The following is an 18128-nucleotide window of genomic DNA, read 5'->3' as shown; positions in this document are numbered from 1 at the left end:
CTGACCTTTCAACAAAATTAGCTTAAGTCTACTTAATTTTGCGTAAACTTCCTCACAAGGTATCCCACCGGCACACAGTCCGAAAATTATAAATAGACAGTTGTTCAAACAATAGTCAAACCCTTCTAATGGGGTTCAGAAGGTTATCAAAGTGCACATCTTGTACCTGCAGTGTTTGAGAAAGGTAACCCCAATATCAATACCTGCGCCTGCTACAGTTGTGAAGATCCAAGTAACTGTAAAAGTCTCCTGGCTATGTTTTTCCAAATAAATAATTTAGGTCTACTGTCTTTATCATACTTTTTATGATAAACAAATCATGCAGGCCTAAAGGCTTGATCAATGTCTTGACACAGTAACCAACTCAAACCTGCATTGTTGAACATACTTTTTCATTCATGTTGAAAAAGTGCAATACAACCACTCTTTTTCAGCAGAAGCAAACAACTTTTGTCAATTCAAAATCTGTACTGAAGGTAATCCACATTTGGGCAGGAGCCAACACCCCCTTCTCAGCAGTGCTTCTTAAAGCTGTGCATCTGTTGATCACACATGGCTACAAGGCAGCTGCCAGACATAAAATAAGTTTCCACACGTTAAATCTACAAGGGCGAGCATTTGATTATTATTCAAAACAATGTAGTGCTCTCAAAATGGCTTTCGTCCTGTTGAAGTTATTTAAAAGACGAGGATTGTGCACATCTTACTTTTTGGTCCCATGTTCAGATTGCTGCACTTGAAAACAATAATAAGACAGTTATGTTGGCCCAAATGTCTGAGCATCAACTTTGAACCCAAACCTCGAATGCAGCATACCTAAATAAACGTGAGGCCCAATCAATTCCTTGATATTTATTCTATTTCTACCATTTAAATTCTGCCAAATATACACTGTTAGCTCAATGCCACTCCATAAGGCGAGTGTGAAAGAGCAGACTGAGTTATTAAAGTAGCTCTTGTCCGAATATAATCACGGTTATATAAAAAATAGTTATTCTTTTATAAAGGTTGTCAAAGAAGAAAGCTAGCGGATAAGGCACGGTGTCTCAGAGCCTGAGTGCAAGTGCGGTTGAAATATTTAGAAATTCAAGAGGGACTCAGCAGCCACCCTGTTCAGTGAACTGAACTGGCTTCCATTGAGAACAAGCATTATCAGAGACAATAGGATCTGCCAGTGGCTAGCTGGTGCCTTTTTTATCACAAGTATATGCCATAAAGTTAAAAGGAAAATAGAAATACGCCGGCCTAAACATGGCAGTCTAAAAACATTCACCGATGTGGCTGTTTTCGGGGCTTTTCATGTTGCACCATGCATTTTATTATTATTGTGTAGGAAACCAGAATAAATCACTAGCCAATAACTCAAATCGCCACCTATTTACTCAATCACACACACACAGAATTGGCAAAACCCAATAGGTCTCGCCTTTGTGATCTATTCGCTTTGCCAATGGTTGCTAGCCATGCTGCACAGAATCACCAGCCACCTATATTAATATGATATCAAGTGCGATCCATAACGTGGTAGAAATCTCTGCTAGCTGGGAGGCTGCCCAGAGTACCAATATACAACAAGCATTGGCAATGCCAATAGGTCTCGCCGATGGGAGAACTATTGGCTTTGTCATTGGGGCGGGGTGGCTATAGGGGGCAACGAATGCATGTACATAACATGCGTGCTGTGAGCGCAACTGGCATTATTGCGAATGTAAGTTGAACTTAGGTGCGTACGACTGTGAACGAGGCGCTATGCTCTTTTCACAGATCTGTGAAACATTGAGTCACTGGAACCTTCAAGGGTACCTCAGCAAAGGGAGCTCAGCGGGAATCTGCCGATCTATTATTAGTCCAAGAAAATACTTGCATTTGACAAAGATAGCACACAGCAAGGGGTTCTGGCAGCTTCAGCAATTAAAAATACCTGCACTGCGCCACAAACAAACATCTGGCGCCTACAGATAGAGCTGCTAATCTCCCGTGCCATGCCCCAGCACGCGCTGCGAAGATCTGGAATGCAGTTTTTGTATGCAGACTTCACTGGTATCAATAAGGCAGAAGCAAACTAGTCTCATGCCGATAAGCCGGAGAGCCGCATGCCAACTCAATAAGCTGTTGTTGCTCGACTTAATTTTTCTGCTTATGCACTCCTTAGTGGCATGTGAGGCTTTCGTCTGACCTACATTAACCATTTGCATATGACCAGAATACATATTAATTAATGTGTTTAGTAACCAGAATACGTATCCTGACTTTTTTCCATAATGTATGCCAATCAATTGTAGGATGAACGTCATTTATTTTCAGTAATTATAATAATGCTTCCGGGCAATAACCTCAGTTGATTTGGAAACATTTCTTGTGGAAAAATAAATTAATGTATTGCACATAGTAACACGGCTGCTTTAAATATTAGAAAAGGTTCGCTAGTCAGCAACAAATGAGAGAGGGTCAGGCAAGCAAAACAAGCGAAAGCACAGAGTGCTGTGTGGAAATAGTAACCTGATCCACGAGGAATGGAGCTGCCACCCTGCGAGCCGCTGCTCACAACGCCGTGGGAGTGAACATTAGAAAAGAGGTGGGACATGCACCCACCCCTTTAGCCATTTTCGTGCTTTCATTATTGAAAGACACACGCAAAAAGCCAATCAAATGTGTGGGAAGAGTCAGACCCACTCGGAGAAGCCACAAGAAGCCGGAGAAGCCACAAGAAGCCGGAGAAGCCACAAGAAGCCTCGCAGACCAGCGCATGCACGCTGCTAGGCTCGACCTTAAATGGGTTCTAGGAATTTGCCCTTAAATTACAGGCCCATAAGACTGATGGACGCTACACAAAAGGTTTTGTGTAGACAAATTTTAAATAGACTTAAGGATTGAATACATGAGAACGAGGCCATATTATATTTACAGGCAGGCTTTCGGAGTGATAGTGGTACTATTGATCAGATCTTTAGATTCATGACGATCTATTGGAAGACAGTGGCCTTCCAAAAGGCACATCTATTTCATGGTCTTCGTGGATCTTAAAGCCGCATTTGATTTGGTTCCTCTGCAGAAACATGGGGCGGTGTTAAAACACAATGGGGTTCCTGCTGACTACTGAGCATTTTAGTGAAGTTGCCTGAAGACACCTGTGCACAATTCAAATGGGATTCCCAGAGGGAGTAAACAAGATGCATTGCAACTCCCAAAAGGGGTACGTCGGGGCTGTGTACTCACCCCAACTTTATTTTTCCTATACGTCAATGATGTATAGGGAACTGCAAAATTGAGATAGTGATGCCCAAAGATCACAGGAAGGAAATCCCCCCCCACCCCCCTCCTGTTCGCAGATGACACTCTGCTGGTGTCTTAGACCCCAATGGGTCGGCAAACACCTGGTAGACCAGTTCACGGAACTACATTTATGGCCACCTATCCACATAATACCTTTAGAGGACCCAATATGCTTGAGGGGAATGAACTTGAAAGAGTTGCAAAATGTGCCTATCTTGGTATTAGGTTTGCTTACAGTAAGGTATGGTCCTCACAGGTTAAGAAAAGCAGCAGGAATTTATGTCATCATGCGTCTGGAGTACAGAGAATGTACTGGGCGTCCAAAACTAGACAGATTTCACCTGCACTGAGATTGTAGAGTGTGGAGGCTGAAGGTAGTGCCCTTTATGGAGCAGAGCTGCGGGGAGTTCCACGGTTGACTTGTTTAGGAAAAGCAGAGAATAACTTTTTGAGATCTTTGATTGGGAACCGAGAAGAGTACACCCCTGTTCCCCTCAAGTTGGGACCTGGGTATAAAACAAATTGCTTACAAAGCACAGTTAAGACCAGTTTTGTTCAGGAGAAGACTCAAGTTTACACCTGCCCTAGTTGAGCACTACAACGCTTTTAAAGAAATAGTTTAGTTAGATAAGAACCATAATGCTCGCTAGATACGATCGATCAGTGATACATTGTCCCAAATTTGCTGGGAGAAATATTGGAAAGACTACGATTGCCCCCTGAACCTTTCTAAGGAAGCCTTTTGGATGCATAATTGGGCATTAGAGGTGAGCAGTGGTAGGCAAGGATATTTAACGGTCGCCTTTCTAGATATAAAATCGCATAGTATGTGCAAACCTTTTCTAAATTACATCTGGTCTCCTCTAGTTAGATAACTGTACATTAGATTGCGACAAGGCACACTCTCACTACTTTCTTACTGGGCAAAATGGATATCTAAGTGGATCAGAAGAGCTTATCCTATATGCCAGGATCCTGACAAGAATCTACAAAATGTTTGCTTTTTTGCCCTGGATATGCTAAACCTGGGTCGACTTGGCTTTTGTCCATTTGTAAGCAACTGGGGCTACGCAGTGTGCAGTAGCATGGTGGCTCCTGCTACTAGAGCCAAAGGAAACTTGTCTGCACTGTTGCAAAGTATCTCCATTGGAGCTGGAGTATTAGAGCTATTGCGATAAGGCATCCACCATAGATTCTAGAAAGCCTCCTTAGAATTAATGCCAAAATAAAACTAAAAGATGGAACTTGAGGCGGTTTTTTGATGCTCCCAAAAACGCCCTTTGGAATCTATGGGGCTTGTAGCTGCTGAAGGCCCCTATTGCGGTTTATTTTTAAAACCCTATATTCAATGAATTGTATGGCATAAAGAAATATTTTTAACTTTTGGAATTATGGAGTTTTCTATCCTTCATATGGAATTGCCTATCATGTAATGCTTTTATTTTTGCATTCTCTGGATGATTTTATACTTGGTATTTTTATACAAATCGATTATGTTTTTACTGTTGTATTTACTTGCTATAATTTATGATTTAAATACTGAATAAAATTAAATTGAATATTGAATCTCACTTCGCCAATGGCACGGCTTGCACCTGGAAGGATATAGATACGGGAGGCGACTTGAACGCCCTAGTTCTCCCTCGTTTTCAGTACCACAGAGTGAGACAAGCCCTACGGAAACTGCTGGGAGAGGACATGACGGGAGCCACAGGTGGTATTAACGTACAACTTTATAGTCTCCGCAAAGACACCAGAGCAGTTAATATCACGTCTCTAACGAATCACGCTGACAGAACGGACAACGCACTATGCGAAACAGCGTTTGGCGTGGCAGACAGATCTAAACACTGACTCCCAGAAGACAAATGGGGATACTGCTGTGCTAGCGTTAAGAAAGTATCACTCAATGGCGGCCACCGCCTATTGCATTTTAAATTCCTTAACAGGGTCTATTATGCCCCCGAGCAGCTATTCAGATACGGCTTACGAGAGAGTCCGAGCTGCGAGAGGTGCAGAGCACAATCAGCGGACTTACTGCATCTGGCATGGTTATGCCCGAAGGTAGCAGACTTCTGGTTAGCAGTGTACAAAGAAGTGAATGAAATCACTGGCCTATCGTTAATCCCCTCTCCACTATTGGCAATACTGGGATACTCTAAAGATATACCGACTGCTTGATAGGGCCTTTTTAATAGCCAAACGATGCGTTGCATTCACCTGGATGCGTGGCCCAACCCAGACGACGGCTAGGTGGACAAATAACATGCTATATTGCTGTACGCAAACGGGGCTATACAGCGAGTTACTCCCTCCCCTTTACCGACCTAGGAATTACTGGCCGCTGTACCTGGAGAGGAGGCCTGTACGTGGAGATGGCGACTCAAGTGACACACACTCAATTATAGAAAAAGAAGACACACGAGAAGATGCACCACTACACTACGACGGTAACCTCTCCCTCAACCCGAGTCAGGGATATGTAATCAGGTAGGTCCTGCGACCCACGGCCACGCACATCGAGTAACAGGTCACAGGTGGGATCCCCATAAACTGAAGACAAACACGCACCCAGGGAAACCCCTGATCGATTTCACAGATGGATAGTTGCACCACCAACAAGTCCAAAATAATTGGTCCCAATAAAACCCATGTGGCCAAAGGCCTGCATTCCCCAGAAATACCACAAAGTTAGATACTAGATGTAGATAGGCACACTCAAACAATCAGAACATAGGCACAACACTCGTAGTGATCACGCACTCCGCCTGCCGGACATCTCCACACGTACACACCGACTTACACTAGCTCTCCCAGAGGTCGAGAGGCATTTGTGTCCTTATCAAATGTCCGCATTAGTTGGATTTACAACAGAGATGCTTCTTTGAAATGTAGAAAATAGTTTTATTATACCTCATGAACTATATAAATTGATGGCCAAAATCCCTTTACATTTAGAGATTCTGAGCAAACTCACTCTGTCAAGGCTCTCTTGGCCGCAGCATTTAATTAAACCAACTTGATCCTGTTCTGCCAAATGCCTCATGTCTTTTCATTTATTTAAGGTTCATTCATAGCAGAGCAACAAGCGCGCTGGCTTTAGAGCACTCCATTTTCTTCTTGGACCTCTCATCATTGCCCTAAAACCTTTCCCTTTCTTAGCTTTTTGTCTTCCTCCCCCCTATTGCATCTCTACATTCGCACCCCCTCCTTCTCCTGTCCATATGTGTTAGGGTCATGGATAGAGTTATGTTGGAATATGCAGTTGTTTTGTGCAGATATTTAAGTATCACAAGTTTTCCAGCTGGAGTTGCAGGACTTGTACACTAAATTTGAAAGATAGAAACTTTATGTTTCAATGTGAAGTGTGGAAAGAGGCGTATTCCTGTTGGGATACTGTCACAATATACCCGGCCGGGATGAGGAGGAGAATGAGGACGTTTTATCCCCTTATGTATCTCCTGTACTTTGTTTTCAGTCGCCATTAGAACACTCATCGGAGGGCGGTAGAGGTCCCTTTAACTTCCCCTACTTCAGGGAGTCCAGGCCGATCCATGTGACAAAGTCATTTGCTCCAATGGAAAACGAGGACATCGAGAAGGAGGACTTTATAGCCGAAAATGCGTGGAAAGAAGAGAGGCTGGGTATATCAAGAGACAGAGGACAGAGAGCATAAACCAGAATAGCTGCGACATCCAAGACCACGACGGCGAATCACCCATGAGAGTCAGATGGAGGGCGTCGTCGACAGCCCCAGGATGCAAGGAGGAGGGACCTGGACCCTATCCGGTACCACCCGCACATGCACAGCAGCCATGCTCCTCCGGGAGCGTGGCTACCAGAGGTACGAGACCGCATCCGTGGGTGGTTTGGAAAAGGGAGCTCAGCGGCGAAGGAGCCAGTAGCCAGGGCAGGGGAGGAATAATCGCGTAGCAGGCACGTCTTTGCAGCGTATTCTCACAAACCCTAGTAACAACCACCTGGTGACGGTAGTGTGTGTGGGTGTTCATCCCTCACTCCCCTCCCTATTACAACATGCATAAACCTGATTACAATGCTATACCTTAAACGCCAATGCTATGCAACTAGCAATAAAACATGTTACATCTAGCTTGTTAGTAAATACAGCGTGCACAACAATAACAGCGACTTGTTTTTTATAATTGATCAAACTTCCCACTGCTTAGTGACAATAAGACAATAGAAGATCTAAGAACGTGGTATTCTCTTTTTGTATCATGGATAGAGGGAACTGACACAGTAAAGATGAATATTCCCCAAGAGTTTAATATTTTTCAAGCATTCTTGATAAAAGTAGAGGCGATCATTTTTTAACCTTTTCAACAGGCAAAAACAACAGTTGATGGACAGAATGCAGAACAAGGTCATACATTCACCCCAGTACAGAGATCTGGGCCTAAATCCATCGTTTTTTTGCACTCCACACCACCCCAGTTCAGACATGGCCATATGCAAATCAGCCTTGACCCTGTGCCTCATGGGAACAGTCCAGCCCGAACTGCCAAGCCATGTCTTTACTGGACTGGAATCAAGCATCCTAGGACCGGTTTCTGGCTATCAGACGTCTTCAGCCAGGATAGCTTGACTCCAGTGGTGTAGAGAGCATGGGACTCACGTCTGAGCATACCCATCCCACTCGGGGTGACAAATGCAAAAACAACAGTTGATGGACAGAATGCAGAACAATGTCATACATTCACCCCAGTACAGAGATCTGGGCCTAAATCCATCGCCTTTCAACAGGCAGCAGATCATTGAATGTGTAATGTCTCCCTCCTTAGAGTACCACTGCAATTAATCAATCAATCAATCAATCAATCAGGAGTTTGTTAAAGCGCAACTACTCACCCGTAAGGGTCTCAAGGCGCTAGCGGTGGGGGGGGGTGCAGGTTCCATTCCATCAAGGAGGGGGTCTGTCGAAGAGCCAGGTTTTGAGGTTTCTTGCGAAGATGGGGAGCGATGTTGTCTGTCTGAGGTGGAGCGGAAGGGCGTTCCATGCTTTGGCCGCGAGGAAGGCCAACTAAATAGCAGAGGGACTTATGCTGCTACTTTTTAACAAACACGGCTATGTGGCAGTTGTGAGCAGTCATTAAACGTTCGATTGGCCCAAGATAGAAACTGATAAATTATGGTTTTATAAAGGACAAGGCAGTGATGTTATGACCACCCTGAGATGTTATTTGGCTACAACAACAAAAGACATATGTAAATGCTTACCTTGTAGCCCCAACATACACAGTCTTGACTTTGTCGTATTATCTAGCAATAGAGCTACATCTATGACTTTTCCTTCACCATTTACACAAATGCACCTTAATCTACATTTTTCACTGCCACTACAGACAGGGCTACTTCATAAATGTCGTGAGCGTACACGGATCTGTTATAATAATATGGACAAAATTAATATTTGTTACAATGTAAGAAGCAATTTCAAGTTGAGGAAATCTGATTGGATACACCATGATCGACTAGACACTCGGTCCGGCATCTCCTTATAAACTAAGCGGTTACTCGAGATACAAATGGTTTTAAAATGCTTTCTCTCTGGTCACTGTATCTAAAGCTTGTAGTTTCCAAACTGTGTTCAATCATTATGAAATGTAGGAAGATCCCTCAACAGGCATACATAAAAAATATGCGAGATAAATGTAGGAAAATGCTTGCCCCCAAAAAAATTTGAGAATATTGTGTAGAGCAGCTCATGTAATACGAGTAATAGATAAGAGCCTTTATGGATGGTCAAGAGGATGTGCTAACAAACATTTATGAGTATCATCATTATAGCGACCATGAAACGCAAATTTTAAGTTTAAACAGAGATCATTTGGATGACATCCATTCGCAGGACACAAATCACTGATCTGGCAATGTTTGGATTTATCTAAACTAACTACTTAAATTTCAGTGGAAGAAGAGTGGGGTAGTTAGTACGAGGCAGGCACAAAACTGCTTCGAGCAACCTGTAAAGCGTGATTCACCCTGTGTCAAACAGTCTGTGATTGAGAAGTGTTTTTATCAAATTGGAGATTGGGTGAAAGTAAAACTTGGTGGTTATTGCAATTTGGTAAACAAGTTCTGGAATGAAGGGTAGGTATGATAATGAACAGTGTTCACTATGGATGCTGATGGAGGATGGGGAATTTTCGAATAAACAAGGTGGTGAGTCTTTGCTTTGTGATGAGGCAATTGCATCTGATAGTGATGTCATGCCTGCAAAGCAGGAAGATGGGTCTGGTGCTTCACACATTTTGAGGGATGCCAGTGAGAGAAGGTTACCTGCTTATTTGATTGATTATGTTTCTTGATTTTTCTTTTGTTTATTTGTTATGTTTCAAGCTTTTATTAATACATTTTATTTTATATTCGTTGTGTTGATAAAGGGGGGAGATGTGTTATATTTATGTCATGTGGATCATCACTTTATCAGTACTCACATGTTTCCCTCATTAGAATGTTGCATCCTTATGATGCCTTAGATGGTTCTAAGATGATGTCATTCCTGTGGCACCAGTGAGCAGTTGGTCCAGCTGTATCTGGCATGAAGATGTTCAGGTCTTTCCTTGAAGAATAAATCTACTTGAAGAACATCATTGGATTGTATCTTTTATGTATCACAACAGAGTCATTCCCAAGCCACCACAATGGCAATATTTTAATAAAGGAAGGACTGACTTGGAATCTGCAGGGTGAATATATGACGTCGAAAGCAATGTGGAGGCCTTTACTGACCTTCAGATCTAGGGGCCGATTAATTAGGGCAGCTCTACACAGTTTAGAGAGTTGAGCCTATTCTTTTTAGAAATGTTGGGAATGTCTAGAAGGGATCTCCGGGTTTTTGAAGGAGTATAAAAGTCATTTTTAATGGTGTCAACAATGATCAAATTACACTGTTCTTCTATTACCAGAAACCTACGGTTATTATGGACTGCCACTTTTCGGGGAGGCAGGGTTGCTGGAGGGAGAAGGTGGGAACTAATGGTAAAAGCTAATAATCCTTAAGAAACGTCAAATTTGCCAAGTCAATTAAGTGCAAGACACTGTTGTTTTTTTTTTTTTATAGGAAGAGTAATTTATTAAAATATACCTTCAAAACGGTTGTGTTATTTCTGCCTTTCCCTAGTACTGGAATAATCTCTCGCTTTCTTGACCACAAAGGTAGGCACATACACAATAAGACTCGGGAATTTCTTGTTAAACAGGTTAACATTTCACCACATATAGTGCATTTCTTCTCTTCCCTACAGCAAACCGTATTACAAGGCAATCCCAAGGTATATTACAGTCTCCCTCTTTCTTGCAGCCAATTACACTTCTCGTCAGTTTCAGTGTGTTCCGGCAGGTCCCTGTAACGTTAAAAGCCTTACCGTGAAGCGCGTCCGTGCCTCAGGCAAGCTGAACAACGGAGGCGACATCGCAGCTCGCACTCCGTGCCTCCGCTGCAGAAGCTGCTCAGGTTTTGTTGCCGCAGCTGCCGGAGCACGAGTCTCACAGATATGACGTTCGGTTTTACTTCTGCAGTCTCTTCAATCTCGCGTTTCAGTACCAAACTACTTTACGATTTGCCTCCTCCCTTTGCTCAACCACCAGAAAAAAAGAGCTTCACGCGTTCCAGCTCCGTAAGTATTAGCGCGGCGGAAAAACATTGCCGCCATATTGGACTGAAAAAGGTCTCTCGGATAAGCAAGCTTAGCTTGAAGATCTTCAGCGAATTAGGTGTAAATTTTTGTTTCCTGAACTAAACTTATATGGGTTCTTATTTTCTAAATCTATCCTATATTATTTTTTATTTGATTTGAAAAAATACTTGGTACTTTAACGGAGATATCAAGTTTATCTTAAAATATATCAAAAGTCGACAAAACACTGATAAATTATATTTTAAAAGAGTAACACACGCCAAATTTAATTCTGCTGCATAGCTTCCGGTGTATGTGGGTAATGAAGTGTCTCTACTTGCAGAAAGCGATGATGTTCGCAAGAAATCATAGTAGGGACCTTTATATCACACTAGTCCGCCTTCTCTTTCTTAGCTGTTTACATTGAGCTCTCACAACACTGAAACGCGTAAGCGCTTGGAGAAAGGATGATGTTGGACGTTTGAGTTTGACAGGCAGCCTAACCCTATGTGCTCTATGAATAGAGTGACCAACGTCCTGCTTTGACTTTTTAAATAAATGTCCAGATTTTTGGGAAGAAGGCAGAGGGATCCTGAAAATCAGCATTCAAATGTTAAGTAATTAATCTCTAGTCCCTCTGTACGAAGCTATTTTTTGCTTTTCTTTACGGACGTTTGCAGCGGATTCCAATACACTTAGAAACATAACCTTAACTCAATACTTAGCTTCAGAGGCTATGGTGCTCTTTCTCTGTCATAGTGAAAGGGTGAGAAATCAGGATGTCCAACTGTCAGCTACCCAATGAGGACTATTAATTGGTAGACAGTTAAGAAACAAGGATGGTTCGGGGCACTGAGTGCACAAAGGCATATAATAAGGTAAAACATACCCTTCACACGACTGTGAAAAATAGGGAAGATTTAGGAGAGGCAAGAAGAAACTATAGATCAGATTTAAATGCAAGAAAGATCGCATTAAAGGAGGAGGATTGGCGCGCTTTGCGCGATGCCTCTGAGTTACGGGATTCTTCTGCCTTTTGGAAGGCGGTGAACGCTCCCTTTTTAGCTGAGAAGGACAAGGCCTCCAGAAAGATTGCCATTACTGAGCCTGAGTGGATACAGCATTATTCGACGCTGTACAGTAATTTCGCAATAGACCAACACGAGTAGGGTGACCAACCGTCCGTAAATTTCACAGACCGTCCGTAATTTGGGCTTCACGTCCGTTGTCCGTGGGGATCCCTTTTACGGACGCCTTTTGTCCGTAATTTTGGGCATTGGGAAACATCACTTTTCCCCTGCCTGAGCCTCAGCTCCCTGATGGCCCCTCCACGCACTCAGCCTCTGAGAGCAAGACAAGCCCCATCCACCCATTGTCATTATAAATCTTCTTGCTTTCATAAATTAGCTTTAAAATGCATAATTTGCACACTCTTTTTTCAACATTTTCCTGAGGTGAGAACGCCCTCCAAACTCCCCTTATGACAGTTGGGCTCGCTCGTGGCACAACACTTACCCACAACCTTTACGCTCCTCGCTTTCAAAAGTCACTAGCTACCACTGCACAGGTGGAGTCTGATGATGAAGGAAATGATTCTCCATGTACGGGGTTAGTTACTAGGGCAGATGTTGGCAGTGGGGTACAAGTAGGTTCAGAGGGGCACTGCAGAAGAGGTAAATTGTTCACTTTCTATCGCCTGAGCAGGGAAGTCCATCAAGGGAGTGACTAGTCTACCTTAGCTTATGGCCAGGGAGGCCTGAGTAGGAAATCTTGCTTTTTCTGTGTGGTCACCTCGTATTTTTTGCATTTTGCTAGACCCTGTATTTTTGCAGACCTTATACCTCTGTTCACTTTATACCTGCTTCCAGGAGTAAACTGCTTGTTCTGCTACTCAAAACATAGTTGAATTGGCATACTCATGTACATTCATACTCCTCACAACATGGTTCCTTACTGTCATGAAGCCTTTCTTTGTGTTCCCTACTCTCCATCCCTTCCAGAATACCTGCAAGTATTCTAGCTTGTGTACACTGAATGTTCCACAGATGTCAGTTGTTGGTCTGGTCAGCTGGTGAAGTGTTCACTCAGCTGTGTCTTAGAATAAAGCTACGGTCTTTATCAGATGAAGCCTACGAGCTGCTTCCTTTTACCATTTACGACAATTTGGCGACGATCCTGAGTAGCAGTGCTGACCAGACCAGAGAAGACAAGCTCGGGACGTCATTTTGGACCTGCATCCCGTTCTGGCTTGTCCCCTCCACAGCCTTGAGGAACACTTCGGACCAAAAACCCATGGCGGTCCACCTAACTGCGGCCATCTGGTGGTCAAGATCCCGATTTGCCAGAGGAAAGAGAAAAAACGAATCGCAAGTACCTCTCCTCGCGGGTGGCGAAGAATCCTACTTTAAAAGTTGCTATTGACCTAGCATAAGTAATTGAACAGGCTGAAAATTGCATGAAGAAACTACAGAAAAGTAACATACACCAAGAAGTGTCTGAAGTTTCTGAAAAGACTGTGGGGGGAGAGAATGATTTGGTTGATGACAAATCTGTAGCGTTAGTAAGGAACAAGAATAGACCCTTCAACAGTAAAAACACATTTGTAAGGACATGCAACATTGCATTTTCAGTTTGTATATCCCTTAACTGAAATTCTATCTGTTTAAACAAAAAGATGAAAAGAATGTTTCCACTCTAAAGCGAATCATAGGTCTAAAGCGCGCTATTATAAATATATTTATCTTTGTTAAAACATCTGTACAGAGGAAAACCGGGTAATAGAGGATATGCCCTTCCAGTTCATCAATTTTATGTACGGAACTTGCCATCCTATTTACAGGACAGCAGGGAACTTCTCTGCAAACTAGAAGATGTAATATGGGAGGAGGAGCTTTTCACGTTCGTAACTATGGACGTGGAAAGCCTGTATACCTGTATAGAATTGGAGAATGGGATGAGGTCCTTACAACATTTCCTCTATAAACGAAATGCATGTCATCTTGAACATACCCAGATGTTGTTGGCCATGGCTGAATTGATATTGACACGTAATGTCTTCTTACATGAGGATGACTGGTATTTGCAGACACGGGCACTGCCTTGGGTTCCAGGTTTGTTCCATCTTATGCAAACCTATTCATGAGTTTGTTTGAGATGGAGCATGCCTGGGGCCATGGCGCTACTGAATGGATGGATGACATAATTTTCTATGTGCGTTATATTGACGACATCTTTCTTATTTGGAAGGGGAGTACTGATGGATTGACTGATTACTTTAATTATTTAAATAAAAATGATCGTAATATTAAGCTTACCGTCAACTTTTCTAAACAGGAAATTGTATTCCTCGATCTAAAACTTTATGTAAAGGAGGGCACAATTCAGAGCGACATGCATAGAAAACCGACCTCGTGCAATAGCATATTGCATGCTGATAGTTGTCATCCTAGGAACACCATAGTAGCAATCCCATATGGCGAGATGATACGTGCACGTCGCAATTGTAGTGAAGATGTCAATTTTGAAAATACCATAGACAGGATGAAGACTGACTTTTTGGCTAGAGGTTATGCAAAAAAAGATATTGTGAAAGCTGAAAGTAAGATTAGAAAAAAGAAACAGGGATATACAAACTGAAAATGCAATGTTGCATGCTACATATGAACAACCACTTATTAAGTGGCTCTGGATTGATAGAATCCGAAAAAAAAATATCCTGCTGTTTCTTCTAAAAAACAATATACGCACCTATGTCTGTAAGAGACAGTTGTTCACCCCTGTGTAAACATCTTTATTTTTATTTTTTTTTATTTTTTATTTTTAAAAACTTTTATTGTCAGGAAGGAATAGTGGTTAAACAATTGCATACATCCAATTGGTAATCTTGCATTTCGTACAATTTATCTGTGCATTAACTTACTGGCTGCAATCTCGTAATTAAGACATGGGTTCTGCTGTATCATGGGTCTCTTATAAGCTTTCAATATATGACATTCGGTCGTAGAGTGCGTTCCCTCGCTAACCCTTCCCTCAATTTCAGTGATGGCTACATCTCTTTCCAAGTAACCTTTAAGAACAAACTTCCCAACATACCCCCCCAACCATGTGTCATCGTATCCCCTGGATGTCTCCCACAGTTCGTAAAACCCTGTGCCGCTATTCATAGTGCATTAAAGGGCCAGATCATTGCCGCCCACCCTGCCGTGCCACATGTCCGAGGCCTTCTCCCCGCAACTGTTCAGTTACTCCTCCTCTCCTTCGGAGTCTGAGTCCTCTCCCTCTGGCAAGGGCTGACAAAGTTCCCCTCTGTACATGTTCCATGCCGCCCATACCTTGTTCCATTTCCGGGGCGCCGCTCGAAGCACATAAACCGCTCTCTCTGTCACCATCAGGATGTCCATGTTTTTAGCCCATCTACTGGCGGTGGGCATTTCCGGCGCCCCCCATTTCTGTGCTATATCCCGCTTAGCTACTGTTAATGCCAGTGACGCCCAAATCAGTTCATATCTACCCAGGTCATTTGGGTCCCAGATGTTTAGAAGGCATTTACGTGGTTCGGGTAGAATGGAGAGTTTGAGGGCCTGGGAGATGGATCGGAGCACCTGTCTCCAGAATTCGCGTATTTGCGGGCATTCCCATAGCGTGTGGAACAGCGTCCCCTCCTCCCCGCAGCCTCGCAAACAGAAGGGGTGTGGTGCTCTTTGTATTTTGTGCAGCAGTGCCCTGGTGTAATAGATACGGTGTAAGATTTTAAGCTGTACCAGTCTGAGCTTACTAGAGATTCCCACCTCCTTCGGAGAGGCCAGGGCCTCATTCCATTCAAATTCATCTGCCTCACCTAGTTCCCCCTCCCATTTCTCCTTGAGTTTTAGTGTCGGGTCTTTGAGATTGTTGATCAGTTTTTTGTATGTAAGGGAGGTAGCGCTTTGGATCATGAAATCGGTTAGTAGTCTATCTTCCAAGGGGGAGGAGTCTGGTAGTGTGGTGCCGGCAGGGATTGCCTGTAGTAGTGCATGCCTAATCTGGACGTACCTAAACGTTTCTGTGGGTCCGAGGTTGTATTGCTGTTGCAAGTGTGGAAATGGTAATACTGAGTCATTGTCCCAGAGGTCTCCTATCGTAGAGATGCCTATTGAGTCCCACCGCTCAAACCCCTTACAGTTTCTCAGGTTCCCCAACGCTTTCGTGTCCCACAAGGGCGTCATTTTAGTGAGTCGGCCTGCCCATCCCAGACGGGCCTGCGCCATGTGCCACAGCGCCGCCGTGTGCTTGGTCGGTCCGATCAGGTCCTTTAGTTGCGACTTGTTGTACAGCACGGACAGCATACAGTCCGTTCCAAGTTGCGACCAGTCTGCCCGGTAGGCCGGGTCGTCCTTCGGGGCGTGGATCCAGTAGTTTATAATCTTAAGCTGGGCCGCCCAGTAATATAGCTGGATGTTGGGGAGCGCTATGCCACCTTCGTACCAGCTCTTTACCAGCTTGTCATAGGCTATGCGCGCCGGGCCTGTGCCCCAGAGCAGGACCGTGACCAGCGCCACAATCTGTTGGAAGTAACGCTGTGGTACCAGGTGAGGAGTATTCTCAAGTACGTAAAGAAGTCTTGGGAGGGCCATCATTTTGTATAATGCCGCCCTACCCAGTAGGGTCAGTGGGAGGGCCGCCCAGTGTCTAACATCCGCTCGCAGGCGATCTATGGGCGGTTTCAGGTTGTTCACGAAAAAGTCTGCTTCCCCGCTCGCGATAACAATACCAAGGTACTTGAAAGAGGCGGACGCCTTAAGCATTGGACAGTTCCCCTGCAGTCTTGGCTCTGGGCCTTTCAAAGTGAATATGGTGGATTTCGACCAATTGAGTGTGTAACCCGATGTGCGCCCATGCGTGTCACAAAGGTCTAGTAGGGCGGGGATGCCGGTCTCGGGCGCGGTCATGAATATGAGCATATCGTCCGCGTACAGCGAGACTTTGTCCTCCCACCCCTCCTCCCATTTGATGCCCGCGAATAGAGGTGTCGATCTGATCTGGATGGCCAAGGGTTCAAGTACTAGCGCGAAGAGCAGGGGGGACAGGGGGCAGCCCTGTCTGGTCCCCCTGCCCAGTGGGAATCTCGGCGACGTGTGGCCATTGGCCACCACTTGTGCCACGGGGTTTGTGTAAAGCAGCCGTATCCACCGTATGTATTTTGGCCCAAAACCCATGCGTTCCAGTACCATGAAAAGGTATTCCCATTCTACTAAGTCGAACGCCATTTTGGCGTCGAGGGAGAGGATTGCCGCTTGTTCCGTGAGGAGGTGTGCACGGGCCAACACTCCGTGGACTCGTCTAAGATTCAACGCCGTGCTCCGGTGGGGCATGAAGCCCGACTGGTCAGGGTGGATTAGAGTACCGAGATGGGGCAGCAATCGGGTGGCCAGAAGCTTAGCTAGTATTTTGGCCTCGATGTTTAGTAACGATATCGGGCGGTATGAGGTGCATTCTGTTGGTGGTTTTCCGGGCTTGGGTATTGCCACAATCGTTGCTGTGCGCTGATCTAGTGGCAGCTCTAGTCTGTCTCTGCTTTCCAAATACATGTCCAGCAATTGGGCACTGAGGTCTGTAGCCACGGACTTATACCATTCTACCGGTATCCCATTAGGGCCCAGTGCTTTACCTGACTGCAGCGCCATGATCGCTAGCTGGATTTCTTCCCCCGTCGGGTCTAGTTCTAGGGTGTCACTGTCTTCTTGTGTAATGCTGGGGATGGTAATGTCTGCGAGTGTTGCCATTGCCATTTGTCGTGTGACCCTCCGTCCCGGTGTATAGATTTCCTGATATTGTCGGGCTAGTTCGCCTACTATATCCTCCGGGCGTACCAGTGTCCGCCCATCCTCCGTGTTGAGCCTATGGATACCCCTCACTCCATTCCCTCTCTTGTCCAGCCATGCTAGCATACGTTCCGCTTTGTCGCCCACATCATAGATCCTATGTCGAGTGTTTGCGATGTATCCCTTCTCTGTCGTTTTGAGGTGGGCTAGGTATTGTTGTTGCCGGAGCATGAGTGTATGTGTCGCGGCCGGGGAGGGGTCTGTCATATGAGCGTTATTGGCCGTGTCTAGTGCAAGCTCCAGGTCCGTGAGTTCCTTCCGTGAGTCCCGTTTGTGTCCCGTGATCGCCGCAATGGCCGCCCCCCTGAGGACAGTTTTGTACGCCTCCCATAGGATGGAGGGCGACTCTACTGTG

General features: G+C 44.5%; 1 protein-coding gene across 2 annotated transcripts in view; it reads right to left on the bottom strand.

Annotated features, from left to right (window-relative positions):
• THOC1 (THO complex subunit 1) overlaps positions 1-10875 on the bottom strand; it is a 449280-nt gene extending 438405 nt beyond the window's left edge. For both annotated transcript variants that reach the window (XM_086965617.1, XM_086965619.1), the window contains exon 1: positions 10662-10875. In XM_086965617.1, coding sequence (XP_086821743.1) covers positions 10662-10709 — 48 coding nt within the window. In that variant the 5' untranslated portion in view covers positions 10710-10875. The remainder of the gene's footprint in view (positions 1-10661) is intronic.
• Between the last annotated feature and the right edge of the window lie 7253 nt (positions 10876-18128).

Source organism: Lissotriton vulgaris, chromosome 4_1, assembly GCF_964263255.1.
Source record: "Lissotriton vulgaris chromosome 4_1, aLisVul1.2, whole genome shotgun sequence".
Lineage (NCBI taxonomy): Eukaryota > Metazoa > Chordata > Amphibia > Caudata > Salamandridae > Lissotriton > Lissotriton vulgaris.
Note: the sequence above shows the minus strand (reverse complement) of the source record. Positions and strands in the feature narration are given on the sequence as shown.